The sequence below is a fragment of the Panthera onca genome, chromosome D2, assembly GCF_046562875.1.
Source record: "Panthera onca isolate mPanOnc1 chromosome D2, mPanOnc1 haplotype 2, whole genome shotgun sequence".
Lineage (NCBI taxonomy): Eukaryota > Metazoa > Chordata > Mammalia > Carnivora > Felidae > Panthera > Panthera onca.
The window spans coordinates 81025214-81041962 of record NC_138349.1 but is presented as its reverse complement, the minus strand read 5'-3'; the positions used below and the strand labels follow the sequence as shown (position 1 = coordinate 81041962).

The following is a 16749-nucleotide window of genomic DNA, read 5'->3' as shown; positions in this document are numbered from 1 at the left end:
CACCCTTATGACCTCATTTAACCTTAATGGCATCCTAAAAGCCATCTCCAAATATAATCACACTGAGGATTTGGGCTTCAACACAAGACTTTTGGAGAGGAATTCAGTCCACAGTGGCTAATATAACAAATGACCTTACGTTATTTAAACGAGTTTAAATGGATTTTTCTGTTATATATTACCGCATGCACCCTGTCAGATAGCATATCTTATGAAGCAATACACAAAGGATAATGTCTAATTCGTGGCATACAACATGAGAAGATCAAGGGCCATTCTCCTCTTCTTAGAACAAAGCAGTTGTAGAGTTAAAAATAGTTAGTCCATTGCTGTTACAGGGCATTTCATGAACTGCTGATTGTACATATATGTGGTATCATGTTAACATAAACAGTCTGGCCCTGAGGGAGTCTTAAGTTATAAAAGAAACATTTTTCTAAGATCATGTGCTCTGATATAAAAACCATACTCCAGCCCAGTTCTGTCATTATAAAGTTCTGGCAAGCCGGGAAACGTTAGTTGGTGATTTTATCAAGCGAGACGTCTAACTAACGGCTTCATGAAACCATCCCCTGCACCATAAAACAACACAACAAATTGAAATGACGATTCCCTTCAAGAATTTAGTCATTTTCCATCATTACAGTTTATTCTTCAAGAAAAGCAGTATCTCAGGGACCATGCTAATCCTACAAATAAGAATACCCTTTCTCCTTTATTCCTAAGATGAGCATCATGTTTATTCTAGCAATTCAAATCTAATTTTAATAACAACCTTCCACAAAAAATGTGGAGTGGAGATTTTAGCCCTGGTATTCTAGTAAAGCTCTTACGAAACATTTTACCTATCATTGTCGTTATATTGTAGACAAAGTAATTTTGTGTAGTCGTCCAGATGAAAGTTAAGTAAATAAAATTGTACGGAAGTGAAGGGTTTTCGTAACATAGTCAAATTCACTTTTTTACTTCTAGCCTGGGAAGTGGAAAGAGCAGCGCTTACCAAATTTTAAAAAGAGCCAAACGAACAAAACACAATGAGTAGAGATACTTCTGTATATAGATCGACCCATATTAAAGCAATCACACTTGGGCCATTTTGAAATCTTCAAACTTCTGACACTATTTTCATGAACTTGGTAATACGAACCATGTGGGGAATGATTTTCTGAAAAACTTTGCTGGTTGCACTGTGTATTTTATTATTGGCCAAATGTGACATTAAATTTTATCCCCTGTGGCTTGGAGTTAAATGCTTGCTCTGTTCAGAATGGCAACACTCAATTAAACAGCATTTTTCGTGATCTACACCCACCATTGTTACTGTATTTAAGGGAAATAATGGGGGTACTGACCTATATTGCGTTTCTTATTATCGATGGAGATAAAGCGTGTGCAGGGATTACTGGTGATGTACTGTCCAGCCCAAGGGACATCAATCTTCGTGCCAGCTTCATAAAAGAGGCCCAGAGCGTAGCGAGAAGAGTAGCGCACAGACTCCAGTTGCTGCCTTTGGCATTCACTAATTACTGCGGGAGAAAAAGTACAGGGCATCAAACTTGAAAACATCATCTTTCCTTTTAGTGCATCAAACACAAACCCCCTCTAAGCCAGTCCCAACCGTGCCCCTCACCTCCGTCTCACTCATGATGAATGTTGAAAGGCAGTGCAAGCTAGCGTCAGCTCTGATTCCTTTTCAGAATGATCACTGACCTTGGCACAACTGTTTTTATCAAGCTGGAAGTCCAAACTCTAGACCAGCATTCAAGGTTCTCGAAATCTGACGCCGAGTTGCTTTCCTAGCTTTGGATCCTAGTTATTATCTGACAACATTAGAAAATCCTTATCCTGAGCATTTTCTATGAGACAGGGTCTTTGCCAAACGCTCGATATAGGCCTTTCACTGTATCCTAACAACCACCATATAGAGAGTGGTATTTCCATGTTCCCGGTAAGAAGGCTAATGCTCCATTCCTTATGGACCGCTTTAAATTCTTCCACGTCGTATAGGGACTTATTTATCTGTCACCATTCTTGCAGTGGATTAGAACAGTTCCTTAAGCACGGTGACCATGCCTTAGGCATCTCGGTCATAGCCTCTACCCTACTCATTACACTACTCATCCAAAAACGAAAGGATAAAGGAACAGAAAGGCAAACACAGACACACAGTTAGTTAAAATGTAAGAGTTAAATATAGCAAAACCTTGGTTTGCAAGCATAACTCGTGGTGGAAACATGCTTGTAATCTGAAGCACTTGTCTGTCAAAGTCAATTTCAAGAACGATCGGCTCAGTGGTGATCACGTGATGTTCAGTGTCGCAGAACGAGCTGCTTGCAATCCAAGGTTTTACCGTAATCAATCAACAAATGGAAAAAAAAAAACAGGAAAGGAATTAGGCAGGCTTGGTTCAAATTCTGACTCTACCATGTGACATTGGTCAAGCTACTTACCCCTTTTTTAAAAAAAATTTTGATGTTTTTAATTTATTTTTTGAGAGAGAGAGAGACAGAAAGAGAGCACAAGTGGGGGAGGGGCAGAGAGAGAGGGAGGCACAGAATCGGAAGCAGGCTCCAGGCTCCGAGCTGTCAGCACAGAGCCCGACGCGGGGCTCGAACCCATGAACCGTGAGATCGTGACCTGAGCCAAGTCAGACGCTTAACTGACTGAGCCACCCAGGTGCCCCTCAAGCTACTTATTCTAATTATAGTCTTCTTGTCTATAGGTGGCAATAATAGTACAGGATGTTGTTAAGTCGCATGAAACAATACATAGCACAGTGCTTGGCATAGGATAAGGGTTCACTAAATAGTCACCTTTTCTATTATAGAGAAGAAAATGTTTAGCAGGGGCATTGTTCCATGTTGGGATGGGGAGGGAGGAGATTTCCCTCGCTTTTCAATCTCCACCTCCAGTCTTCCTACCCTCAAGGGTGTCAGGGAATCGCTTGTTCATATCTGTGCTGCATCAACGATCTGGGTTTCAGAGGCCATAGTTCGATTCCAAAGGCTTAGGTGGGATGGCTCAGATACGGAACACACACAGTTTTTTCATTGAATTATTGAAAACGATCCTAATCTAAAACGGAAGGGATAGGCCGACCTCAGGGCTGGGGAGTGCTTTAGCTAAACCTTAGGGAAGTGGCTTCAGGAGGTAGACAGAAGGTTAAGAACGATATTCAATGAATTATTTAAGGACACGAAGAACCCTATACATTATCATAGCGTATTCTTGGCTACAAAACATTTTTAGAACTGAGACCTCATTGACTCTTCACAAAAACCCTGACAGGTAGGTGTTTTTCCATCGTCATTTTACACCCCCAGGGAGACGATGTTCAGAGAGGTTAAGCGACTTGCCCTGGGTTACACGGCTTCCAAGTTGTGTGGCCAACGAGCCAGAACTCCCACATCGGAGTCCTCTTTATATCCCGGTTACTCCGCGCTCTGACCTCCTGAGCCGTGAGGCTGAGCTGCAGAACGAACATTGGCGCCCATTTCTCCTGTGACATTAATGGTTATTTCTCACTCAGCTTAGAAGTAAAAGCATCATTCCTTTTAACCATCATTTTCGGCCTTATTAAAAGATTGAATTGCGTGATGAACGAATGATCTGACGCTGGCCTTGTGACACTCAATGTCTCTTGGGTTTCATTTTATTATTTGACCTGCTTCTGCAGTTACAGCTGGATGTTATGCTTCCCGCTTTCTGACAGGGGCGAGGGGAAGGAGACCCTTAGTAAGGGTGGGGCATGTGGCAGGGCTGTGTGGGCTTATCGCGGTTGCGCGTTTGATCGGTTAAAAAACAAAGCAACAAAACTGTCCCCGGCCATGTAGCAACTGAAAGGGCCTAAAACTCTCTCTCTCTTTTTAAAATTTTATTTTATTTTATTTTTATTAATATGATAATAATGTTAATAATTCTAAAATTAAGGTTTTATTAATATAATAATTAATTTTTATTAATATGTCAAATTGGTTTCCATACAACACCCAATGCTCATCCCAGCAGGTGCCCTCCTCAATGCCCATCACCCACTCCCCCCCCCATATTTAACCGAACTGAAGGGCCAACCAGGCTGACAACCAAACTGGACCTCCCCCTCCCCCTCCCCCACCCCAACATTTGCACATTTAACCAGGCTTTATTTATTTTTTTACTCATTTTCTAAATGTTTATTCATTTCTGAGAGAGAAAGAGAGAGCGTGGGCCGAGGAGGGGCAGAGAGAGAAGGGGACAGAACATCCCAAGTGGGCTCTACGCTGACGTCAGAGAGCCCAGCGCGGGGCTCGAACTCATGAACCTCGAACTCGCTGACTTCATGAAGCCGAAGTCAGATGCTTAACCAACTGAGCCACCCAGGCACCCCTTAACCAGGTTTTAGACAAGCTACGGAGGGGCAGACAGTACTGGGTAGCTCTGTGAAAAGGCAAAACTGGTCAGTGTCTCCAGACACGGGAGTCAGATGTAAACGGGAGCCCCACGGAGGACAGGGAGGCAGGACTTCGGATGGAACCAATCTCAATCTCTGGACATATTCACCTACAAAAATTCATCTTCAGGACCTGAAAAGTGTCGAGTTGTTGTAGAACCTACCAAAATGGCGTTATTTTGTTTGACAATTTCTTCTTCTGCAGAATACCGAAGGGGGCATCCCGAGGTCCCCAATGCATGTATTTTTGGCGAGTAAAATGATAGTCTTTTTTACTAGCACGGATTCAAAAGGGCCGTATATCTGCAAAACAAGGCTCACAGAGAAATGCCCGATTCCAGTGTAATGCGTCTTTAGCTGGATGTCCCCCTCACTTGATTCTCGGCCACTAGGATCGTATGACTGCGCTGCGTGGCAATGTGTGATGTGTGCCACGTGGAGGGGATGGATGACAGAGAGAGAGGGAGAGAGAGACGAACCTGAGCTGCGCTCCTGAATAACATCAAGGGGGTGATTTCAGGTTTTTGCTTCCTAACCTGTGAAAGAAGGCTGCACATACGAATTCTGCCTACTTCTTATGTTTTCTGGTGATGATCTCATTCATCCATCCATTGCCTACTTTGTGCCGGGCACCGTTCTCGATGTCAGGGCCATAAAGCAGAAAGCGAAAGTCGCCGCTCTCGTGTAACTTACATACTAGTGGTGGAGAGGCCAGTTATAAATCAATAACCAAGTCAATGGCATGTCAGCTGGTGAGAGGACCTGTAAAGAAAAATGAAGCAGGATAAAGGGATAAAAGTGACAGGTCTGGGTGGCGAGGCTAGTTTATGTAGGCTGTCAGGGATCTACGTCTCCTCTGAGGATTTTATTCTGATTGACATGCGGAGTTACTGCTGGTTATGAGCCAAGGACGGATATCACCCAGATTCTGTTTTAAAGACTATTATTCCAGCCACAGGCAAAGACTCCAAGAGAGGAACTGGGCACACAGTGATTGGAATCATGTTAAAATGACACTCAGAGGAGCGTCAGAAGCGGTTACAGTTTGGATGGAATATATGTGTGTGTGTGTGTGTGTGTGCACCTATGTGTGTATAAATACATATTTATATTCCATATTTTATACATGTGTGCATGATGTGTGTATATGTCGCATATACATGTACACGTTTATAAATAAATATCAGGTAATTTTCTTAATGTTTATTTATTTCTTTTGAGAGAGTGAGAGAGCGTGCACGCTGAGCAGGGGAGGGGCGGAGAGAGAGGGAGAGAGAGAATCCCAAGCAGGCTCCGCACTGTCAGCGCAGAGCCCAATGCAGGGATCGACCTGACGAACTGTGAGGTCATGACGTGAGCTGAAATCAAGAGTTGGATGCTTAACCGACTGAGCCTCCCAGGGGCCCCTCTCCTATAATTTGTAATCGACGATTACCATACATACCGAAAAGTATGCCTTGATGAATTTTCATAAAAATGTGCCAGCATAATCGCCAGCCAGATTAAAAAACAAACAGAATATCACCAGAACTCCAGAAGCTACCTTCTCCCCACTTTTCAGGCACTCCCTGCCAAGGATAATCAGTGATTCTGAATTCTAACCCCATAGATGAGTTGAGTTGGTTTCGAATGTCACATAAACGGAATGATGTGGCACATACTCCCGCTGTCCTGGCTTCCTTCACCCAACACCACTAAGCTGGTGATATTTACAAATGCTGTTACACGTAGTCGCGGTTAGCTCCCACTGCTGGAGAGTTCTGCTGATATACATATACTGCCCTTTATGTATCCATGCTACTGTTGGTAGACATTCGGATCGTTTGTCGTTTTGGGTGACTGCAAACGTAACGCGAAGAACACATCATGTGTTTCTCTTGGCTGTATAGCTAGCACTGGAGCTCCCGGATCACGGGGTCCCCTTACGCTCAGCTTGCGTAGAGCCCGTTCAGTGCTTTCGAAAGCCGTTGTACCAGTCTGCACTCCGCCCCCGGTGCACAGAAGTTCAGTTGCTCCTCATCTTCGTCCACCATTGCTACTCTCTGCCTTTTGAACTTGAGGTGATATCACATTGTGGTTTTAATCTGCGTTGCTTGAGGACTACTATTTGGAAACCTTGCCGTGTTGATTTGGATATCCTTTTGTGATCGCCTGTTCAAACTTTTGCTCGTTGTTCTTTTGGGTTGCCTGCCTTCTTCTTATTGTTATGTAGGAGTTCTTTACATATTCTGGCAGGAGTCTTGTACGCGACTCGTAAAGACTTTCTTCTCCGTGGCCTGCATTTTTACTCTCTCCATCGTGTGGTGTGATGGACAGAGTTTTCATTTTAATTTAATACAATTCACCATTTTTTCTTACTAGCACATTCGTGTCCTGCTTAAGAGCTCTTTACCTACTCCAAAGCCTTGAAGATGTTTTATTTATTTACTCTTTCTGAAAACTGTATTGATTTACCTTGCCTAGGGTTTTGGGCATATTTGGAAGGTAAGGCAGCCATGATCCCTGTGGGCTTGGAAAGGTGGTCCGAGGGGCAGAGATCAAATGGGGCAGAGATGGGACACTCCTTCTCACCTACTCTACTTAGACAAACAACACCTTACTTCTTCTCTAATTCTTGAAGTTACAATCTAAAAATAAGACACTAGATCACATGCACATTGAGTCAAGTACTGTGACCTCAAGAGTGTTGTGTGTCCAGCTCCTCCCAACAAAAATGAGTACAACGTGGGCATCCAGTAAATATTCACGATGCATCCTCAACTTAGAATATTTGGGAAGCGCACAAATGCAGAAAGAGGCAAAAGGGGAAATAATCACCATAATTCTCACTATTCAGAGAAACAGCCACTATCATGAACATTGTGACATTTTTTTTCTTCAGTATTTTCCTGACTTTATTCTTTAAACCTGGCTGTGCTGATATCACACATACAATTCTGCACACTGCATTTTTGCTTACCTGATGACAAAAAAAATCTCATCGTAAGCACGATTTGTAATGCCCCCGTAAAATCTGATGCAATGGATGTCTGTGTGATTTGCTTAACCATTCCATTCATGTGGGACATTTGTTTCCTTTGTTTGGTCCGTGGTAGTTAAAGCTCTTATGTATATCTTTGTGCATCAGTCGTTATCTGTGTTCTTAATCATTTCCTTAAGACAGAATATTGGAAGCAGAATCACGGTTAAATTGATTTTCAGAAAGACTGCACCAATTTATACTTTTGTTAATAGTATGTACTGAAAGACCCACTGCCCTGTATCCTTGCCCGTGTTCGGTATTACCCATGTTTCTTGATAATTCAGTAGGAAAAATAGATCTCATGTTGGTCTTAACATAGATTTCTTCTCTACTGATGAGACTAAACACTCTTCACTTATGTAATTTATCTTTTGGAAATAATGTGCTCCTATTTTGCTAGTTGATCTATTAGATTCTTCATGTCATTATGCTGATTTTTATTAATGGGTGATCTGTTATAGAAATTCTCCATTTATTGCATGTTATGAAATTCCTCCGATGTGCTGTTTACATGATTAGTATCGTATAATATATTATAATACATACGGAGGCCATCTGTCAGTTGTTTCTTCTCTCTCTCTCTCTCTCTCTTGCTTGTTGAAACACGGAGAGACCGAACCTTGGTTTGCACTGGGTACTCCTGCTCCCCCATATCCACTTCTGCCCTTCTCTGCACTGCTCTGGGCCCAGGGTTACTGCAGCCTCTGAAGGCCGAATTCCCTCGAGCTCTGGTTTCTGGAAGGCTGTGGCCAGTGCGAGGCATGGGCAGTAGACTGCAGGGTGGAAGGAGACGGAGGCTGGAGGCTGGAGGCTGGTTTCTTCTAGCAAAGCCCTCTGAAAGCAAAGCATGCTACCTTCCACTCTTATGGCCGGTAGAGTCCGCCTCTTTTTAAAAAATGTTTTAATGTTTATTTATTTTTTGAGAGAGACAAAGAAACAGAGCATGAGAGGGGGAGGGGGAGAGAGAGGGGGAGACACAAAATCTGAAGCAGGCTCTAGGCTCCGAGCTGTCAGCACAGAGGCCGAAACGGGGCTCAAACTCACAAAGCACGAGATCATGACCTGAGCCAAAGTCGCTGCTTAACTGACTGAGACCCACCTCTTAAAAGCAAATCCTTTTGCCCAGAAGTATTCTGAGTGAGAATACCTTGTGATCTCTTGAAGGTCTGTGTTTTCATAGGTAAACAAAGGATCACTGTCATCTATGGAGATGAGTTTCTCTTCATCTCTAACTGACTTTCTGGCATAACAGCCAATATTTCAATGTTAATAGGACAAAAGACACCTTCTAGCTCCAACTTGACATTCATTATCAATTCATTATCAATAGCGTCATGAATGGTAAATCTGCTCACTTTGATGGCTGGTGCTCAAAGCCTTAACCTCTTTCCAGAAGTCTGGTTGCTTACAGCCGATTACAGGTGATTGCTAATTTCCCGGTTTGCCACTAGATATGAGGATTTCAGCTCGGAGACAGCTGAACTCAGGAAGTCAATTTGTATTATAACTATTTAAGTGCTGCATCAGGGGGCACTAGCTGTTTTTCGTTTGTTTATTTATTATTGCTTTAAAAAAATTTTGTTTAAGTTTATTTATTTTGAGAGAGACAGAGACAGTATGAGCAGGGGAAGAGCAGAAAGAGAGAGAGAGAGAGAGAGAGAGAGAGAGAGAATCCCAAGCAGAATCTGCAGTGTCAATGCAGAGCCCGACACATGGCTCGGACTCATGAAACCGCGAGATCATGACCTGAGTTGGAACCGAGTCGGATGCTTAATACACTGAGCCACCCACGCACCCCTATTATTGCTTTTTTTAAAAAGTTTGTATTTTAATTCCAGGTGTACGATACAGCAATTCCACACTTCCATATGGCTTTTTTTTTTTTTTGATCTTTTATGCTGAATTCCAAGAATGGCAAATTTTATGCGCCTTCTCAACTCCTACATTAGCCCATCTGATCCTGTGGTTACATGAAGCCAATAGTGTTTTAGCCAGATTAGCTGATTCCTCTTTTCTCAAAGTGGCTGTAGAAACAGAGCCGAAAGACCCATTTTCCATAAATAGCTCTCCTAGCCGGCCAATACAGAGTTTGAACTTTTTACCATTCGCGAGTCATTCCTTTTGTGTAAAAGCATCACAGAATCAGTCTCGTTTCACTTCACCAGGAACAAATTGAATGTTCACTTGGACTCTATAGGTATAGAAGTCATTAAGCCTGGAAGCACAGTTTCAAAAATAGTTTTAGCAAGCAATAAATCTCGAGTTTATTGGTGACAGACTTCAGCAGTTACATCAATGCGGGATTTCCCTGGGGAAATATATTTCTTTCGTCCTGAGAGCACCTCTGGAGTCAGAAAAACTGGGGTTTGAATTCTGGTTCTGACGTGTATCTATGTGACCTTGGTCAAGTTGCCTAACGTCTCCAAGCATCTGTTGCCTGGTGAGATGGGAATAATGACAGTGCCTGCCTTAAAGGATTGGCAAGAAAATTAAATGAGGTGGTAGTACGTGCTTAGCACAGTCCCAGGCACGTGATCAGTGTATTGCGAAAACCCAACAGTATCGTTCTTGACTTTAAAAGCCTTTGGAAGTGTCGATGTGTGTATCATACTTCAGAAAAAAGTTTTTAAAAAGCCTTTCGAGGTAACATCCTAACATCTCAAGCATATCAGGATATTACTAAATCAAAGACAGCTCTTTGGCTGGTAAAGTATACTGGATACACCTGACTGGTCAGAGCCAAGGGTCAAGAAACCAACATTCTTCTTTGAAAAGTAACAAGTGGCGATGATGCCAAGAGCATTTCAGACAAGAGTTTTTTTTTAAAAAAAATGTAACATAAATTGGGGAATTCTTTAGCTGTCGAATTCAGGATGCTGAATATTTAGAGACTTATCTTTTGGGGAGGAATAGAAACCCACACTCCGGGGGATCCTTCCTGTGGTCTGCCCGCCGTTACAGTTTCTCAAGCCTAATCCTATCCCGCAATGGTATAAAAATGAGAAGTGCCCAAGAAAAAGGTTTCTCTGTGTTGTCTTTTGGCCGCTGGATAGAAACGTTTTGGCAGAAGCTTAGGACGGATCTGGTTTTCCACTCCTGCGTTTAGGCAGAAAGCTAACGGTCACCTGGATGCCGACGTTCACGGGTGCGTTTCACCAGCTGCCATGCCCACCTGTCGCCTGGAACTCACCGGAACGCATTAAAAAAGCACAGGCATAGGAGGACAATTAGGTGCATGTCTAGTGAGAGAAGTTGATCCTAACGTGCCCCAAACTTTGGGGGACCCTCACGATCAATGCGTTAAGTGGAATCACAGAGGGAAGAAAAGAACATCAAGATACCTAATGTTTCTAGAATATAATACTTCATTGATCCTGACCTTATCTTTCTCTCTATAAGGATAAAAATAAATTATAGGAGCACGTTGTTAGGCGTCCAGGAGTAAACAGGCAAATCTGCCCCACCAGGCTAGAATGTCTTTGCAGGAAAGTGAAGGCTCAAAGGGTCAGTACTGTGACCAGCATTCGTGAAGAACCTGGTCCCCCCTTCTCAATCCAGGAAGAGAATTCCCATCCCTGCTGCGTCCCCATCTCCGGAATCACAAAGAACCGCGTGTCAGGGAAACGAGACAATGTTTTCTCACTGCTCTCTGCTTCTACTGCCTTCCCGCTACTCCACGCTGGTGGCCTTTGAAAGAGACTTTTTCGCCCTCCAGATGTGCCTGTAGCTGGCTTGCCATAAAGCCCCTGACTTTCCCGCAACCACACCAAGTCTCTGCTGCCTTACAAACTCGCTAACCACTCTTCTCTTGATCTGGATGGAGGGCCTGTGACATTAAAACGACTCGATTGTCTCTCTGGCACCTAGTTCTAACCACGGGATTAGAAAAATTAAAAAAAAACAGTTTTTAAATGGAGGAGCCGTTTTCTGAAAGAATGTGGGGTTATTTAACTCCAGCATCGTCTACCGTAGGCTCACTGTGCACCCAGCCCTACACCAGTCAGACAGATTGTGGACTGAGACATAACATAACGTGCCCCTGGTGATTAAGGGTTTTATCCTTGGGAGGCTTCCCTTTGGGTTTCGAAACAGAAACGTAGTAGGCTTTCCCGTCGTCTTTGCACAACGTACACAGTGAGTCCCAAACCCACAATAAGAAGGTTGGGAATGCTAGGCTTATTTCCATGCGTTTCTAAACTTTTAGGCTACTGTGCCATCGTTGTTTTGTACGAGAAGTACCGAGTTTCAGACAAGAGAGACTATGAAAGTAAAGCACTGTGCGCGCGATGATGCAAAATGTCACGGGATAGCGTATGTTACGGCCACTCGTCCCAACCTCCCCATTTAATTACTTTATGGCCGTGGCATCCGTGAGCATGTACAGTCGTTCCAAAATTCATAGTAATAAAAACGTTGTTACATGCCACCTTGCATTTTTATACAGATATATATTTTTATATTGATGGCCAGAGTTACTTTGTACCGAGGCAACGACTTGGCAAATTAATCATCTAATTCAAAACTTTTATACTTTTAGAAATCAGAAAGCAACACTTGCAGGGGCCTGGAATCTGCGGTATCGAGGTAAAATGTCAGAGTCCGATAGTGTAAGCTCCAGGACACTGGGAAATATGTTTATCTTGTACTTGGCAAATCCACTAATTCTCTTCTGTTTACAGAACAGCAAATGCCCACGATGCTCGGCGAAAGCCAAAGAGAATAAACTGGACGTGGGGGGAGAAAGGTGGAAGTGGCAGCCGACCTCATTTAGTGGAAGCGTTTTCCTTACTGTAAAATCAGCATAATCACCCCTATAATGAATACAAATCTCGGTTTGATGAAAAACTTCATCTTCCGTCTTCCTATCAGCTTACCTTTTCCTTGTAATACTTTTAAAGTTCCTCTTACCCATATACTAGTCTTTACCTTAGTAAACTACTGTCCTTTTGTCTTTGTTATCTCTCTCTTTGTTTTTTTCATGAGAGAGAGAGAGAGAGAGAGAGAGAGAGAGAGAGAGGGAGAGGGAAATTCAGGGGAGCGAGGGCAGGGGAGAGGGGCAGAGTAGGGGGGGCAGAGCGGGGAGGGAGAGAGAATCTTAAGCAGACTCCATGCTGTCAGCATGGAGCCCAATGCGGGGCTCGATCCCACCACTCTGAGATCATGGCCTGAGCTGAAATCAAGACTCGGACACTCCACCGACTGAGCCACCCAGGTGCCCCTATTATTTTTGTTCTGTTTCCATTTTATTCATGCTATTGAGCTGAATGTTTTTACTGCCGGGTTTCAGTCATTTCTCCCTATTTCTCATCTGACCTTTACGTCACGGCAAATGTTTGACCTGAAAGATCTGATGACAGAGGTCTTCCTTAGCTGAAGGCTCGCATTTCTGAGCCTCAGCAAAAATCTTGATGTATGTAAATAAATGCATATCAATATAATGCGATATATACATTTCACCTCACTGAACTTCAGTTTCCTTATCTGTTTGTTAAGTAGTGAGTACGACTGACCTTACAAGGCAGTTATGAGGATTAGATTGGAAATTTTATATTCTAAATATTATCAAAAAACATTTAGAGATGTTATATTCTAAATATGATAAGGGGCGCCTGGGTGGCTAAGTCAGTTAAGGGTCTGACTTTGGGTCCGGTCACGATCTCACGGTTCATGAGTCGAGCCCCGTGTCGGGCTTTGTGTCGGGCTCAGAGCCTGGGGCCTGCTTGGGATTCTGGGTCTCCCTCTCTCCCCGCCCCTCCCCCACTCACGCTCTGTCTTTCTCTCTCTCAGACATAAATAAACTTAAAAAAAAACTTAAAAAAATAAACAGGATGAAAAGTTTTAGAAATTTTATACTCCGCATATTATAAAAATTATGTATGCAGAATACTGGGCACAGAGCAGGGACAAATAAAAATTAACAATGACAATTATCGCTGCTGTGCTTGACATCGCAAGGAAAGGGATGAACAAGACAGACTTAACTGCTATGGGAAGGTATAGTTGCTAACAGGAGATTCACAAGTGGGAGCCAGGAAGGAAGAATACAAAGAATTTTTCCTGGCTCATCTCCACAAAGACGTTTTTATAGCTTCAAGATATTTGCTCCTGATCTATAGCTTAACTTTAGTTGAATACCATTTCATCTAAACGTTCATTTAAACGTTCATTTAAACCATTCATTTAAACGTTCACCCTATTAAAAAGATTTTTGTAACCAGGTATCCATTATTAATCAGAGTTGGTGTATAACTTAACTCTAATGCAATCAATCACCGCACCTCTGTAACCTGAAACCCAGTAAGCAGTTTTCTCCCTTCTTATGACCCATGGTTCTATCATGTGGTGTAGAGTCAGAAACATAAATCCCTCCTTCGCTTTCCTGCCCTGACACACCCACCCCACACACCTGTTTACTCCTGCTTGTGGGTAAATGTGTACATCTGCTCGGGTGTGATCTCCGTGATGGCATGACAAACGGGGCCTCGTGTCTGTGTTACTTAAAGAGCAGATTCCAAAGAGCAAACCTTTCCCCACACCTGTGTCTGCTTAGGGACACTCCAACGATCACAAGGAAACTTGTGGGACACAAGGAAACGTAGGGACACTCACCGATCACAAGGAAATCCCGGGTAAAATTACGGGGTTACCTGCTGAGATCTTTTCAGACATTATCTGGTTTCACGGTAGGTTATGGATGCCCCGCGTGTACAAGAAGAATTCAAGTGGAGATCTCCTTCCAAGCTTCCACCCGCCCCCGCCCTCATTTCCAGCTTAGGCAGCACACAGGCTGCCCTGCTCTGACGTCCAGCTGGTGGCCGGCTGTCGGCCCCCGCTCTCCTCTGCCTTACACTCCAGTCCCCCTCCCCGCGTGTCCTCCTTCTCACCCAAGGTGTCCTGCCATCGGGAAGATCTCGTCTCAGCGCACCCATTGCCTCCTGTCTCTTTCCCTGTCTCTTTCATCCTACTTAGGAACAAGACGCCGAACAGGACAGAAGTCCTTGCCCAACATAAACTGAAAGTGGCTTTACGTTTTTTTTTTTTTTTAAGTTTATTTGTTTATTTTTGAGAGACAGAGAGAGAGAGAGAGAGAGAAGGAAGGGCAGAGAGAGGGTAGGAGAAGGAATCCCAAGCAGGCTCCATGCTGTCAACACAGAGCCCGACGCGAGGCTCGATCTCATGAGACCTCATGAGATCATGACCTGAGCCAAGATCAAGAGTCAGACGCTTAGCTGACTGAGCCACCCTGGTGCCCCAAAGGTGGCATTAATAGTAAGTGATGCAGGGATCAGGAAAGCCACATGCTTGCTACTGAAATCATAAGTAATAAAGGACCATGCTTGTAAGAGTCCCCTGACGTCCGTCCCCTTCCGAATCTCATGAAACACTCTGTCCACATCCTCATCTGGCATTTCCTCAATACCCAGTGTCCACTATCCATAGAACAATTGAATCGTTCTCCGTCTTATTTGAGCAAATGGAAGTAAGTCTATTTTGTTAATGACAAATACGTTTTTGTGGGCTAGACTGAGATAGCAGATGAGAACTTTGGTTCTAGGGGAACACACATTGCTAATCTGAAACAACAGATGACCAAAAGGGAGTTTATAACCCTAGAGCTGCCTGAAGCGGGAACCTGATTTACGCTATCGTTTCTCACTCAGTACCGATTTCACCCTGCTAGCTGTCCTCCTGCACAAAGATTCGGGAACACGGTGCAAAACGAGAACATCCGAATAGGCAGTCCATAAAAAAATTAATTCACCTCTATTTCAAATAATGCATATTGAGAAATTGAACTGAACGATGCAGCAAATATTGATTTCTTATCTGCGATATAGATGAGTCGATGTCATTCTGAGAAATTTAACTTTTTAATTTGCTAACCTGGTGTTTGTATTTTATCAGCAATTGCAAAAGAATAATCCGTTATTCTCTCGCAAGTGTCGAGAAGATGATGCTGTGGGGAAGACAGACAGTTCCATCTATTATTCCAAGCATGGCTGGAAAAAGCATGTCGTCTTTTCTGTTCTTTGCTAGTCCCTGAATCTCCTGCCTTATTTCCATGGTGGCGGATACCACATCCGGGTGGGATCGTGAATTTGCCTAACAATTGTACAGCAAGTCAGTCGTGCGAAATGCAAGCAAAATCTTCTGCTGCATACCGTGCGGCTACTTAACCATACAAGTAACATTTATAAACATCACAGGTACAGTAAATAAACATAAAATCATACATTTACATTTATAACCTGAAAAGAACCCAGATGGCTTTGGTAAAGGACGGAAAACTTATTTTCTTTTCTGAACAATTTTTCTCTGTTCTAATGGTCTTGGTAAAAATACCACCCTCCAGGCTGATGTACTTCGCACATAAAAAACAATGTAGCACCTTACACTTCACCAGAGATATCAACCCATTAATTAAAAATCATTTATTAAACTTTAATGAACTCTTTTATACAGGCAAATTCTCTTGGAACAAAATAATATTTGTATGGCTCATTAAAATCAGACAAGATTAGCTACACCTGAGCTTTCTATTTTCTTGAAAATAATTCACAAATACTCTTTAAAAAGCTCAAATCCAACATAAGGTGTCTTTTCCATGTCTCTCTCTCATACTCGCAAACACACACGTAGAAACCATTTTTTATTCACTTCTAAACTTATTCATTCAACTTGCAGTAGAAGACAACTATATATTAACTATTCCTGGGGAAAAAATGCAAATTTATGTTCAGTAGAGTGTGTGCTTTAATGTCCAAGAGTGAGTTCAATTAAGGAAAGGCACTTTCTTTGTTTTTGTTCATTTAAATGCGAAAATGTATTGCTATTTCAGCAGGATAACTTTTTCAAAATAAATTCCTTTTTCATATCCTAATAAAATGGCCAGTTTTTAATAATGTTTGGAACAAAAAGAAATTCTTCCCAGACCAAGGTTTTGTTTCGTTCTGTTTTAAACTGGGGGAAAACACAGTGATAACATTTAGCCCACTGCTTTTATTTTTCTCGTCTTCCTTTTGATCCCCCCTCCTGCTCTTTCTTCCAAAGAATGAACGAAACTGGAAGAATTATCGATCTGATGTGTGATAAATGGTCGTGAGTTATTTGATTTGAGTTTCCTTGATAACCAGTGTGGCAGATAGATTTTTTCCATTTGGTTGCAACAAAACTCCTAATCCTACATCTTTGGACCAAAAGGTAGGGTCTCTATCCCCTTGTCTGGAATCTGAGTGTGTGCCTAAGGCAGAACTGACACTATGTTACTTTTGAGTGAAGTCATAAAAAAATGATCTG

The 16749-nt window shown here is 42.7% G+C and overlaps 1 protein-coding gene across 12 annotated transcripts in view; it reads right to left on the bottom strand.

Annotated features, from left to right (window-relative positions):
• Positions 1-16749, bottom strand: part of RNLS (renalase, FAD dependent amine oxidase) — a 346559-nt gene that overhangs the window by 142709 nt on the left and 187101 nt on the right. For all 12 annotated transcript variants that reach the window (XM_078434142.2, XM_078434140.2, XM_078434141.2 and 9 more), the window contains one exon: positions 1353-1526. In XM_078434142.2, the coding sequence (XP_078290268.1) occupies positions 1353-1526 (174 nt within the window). The remainder of the gene's footprint in view (positions 1-1352; positions 1527-16749) is intronic.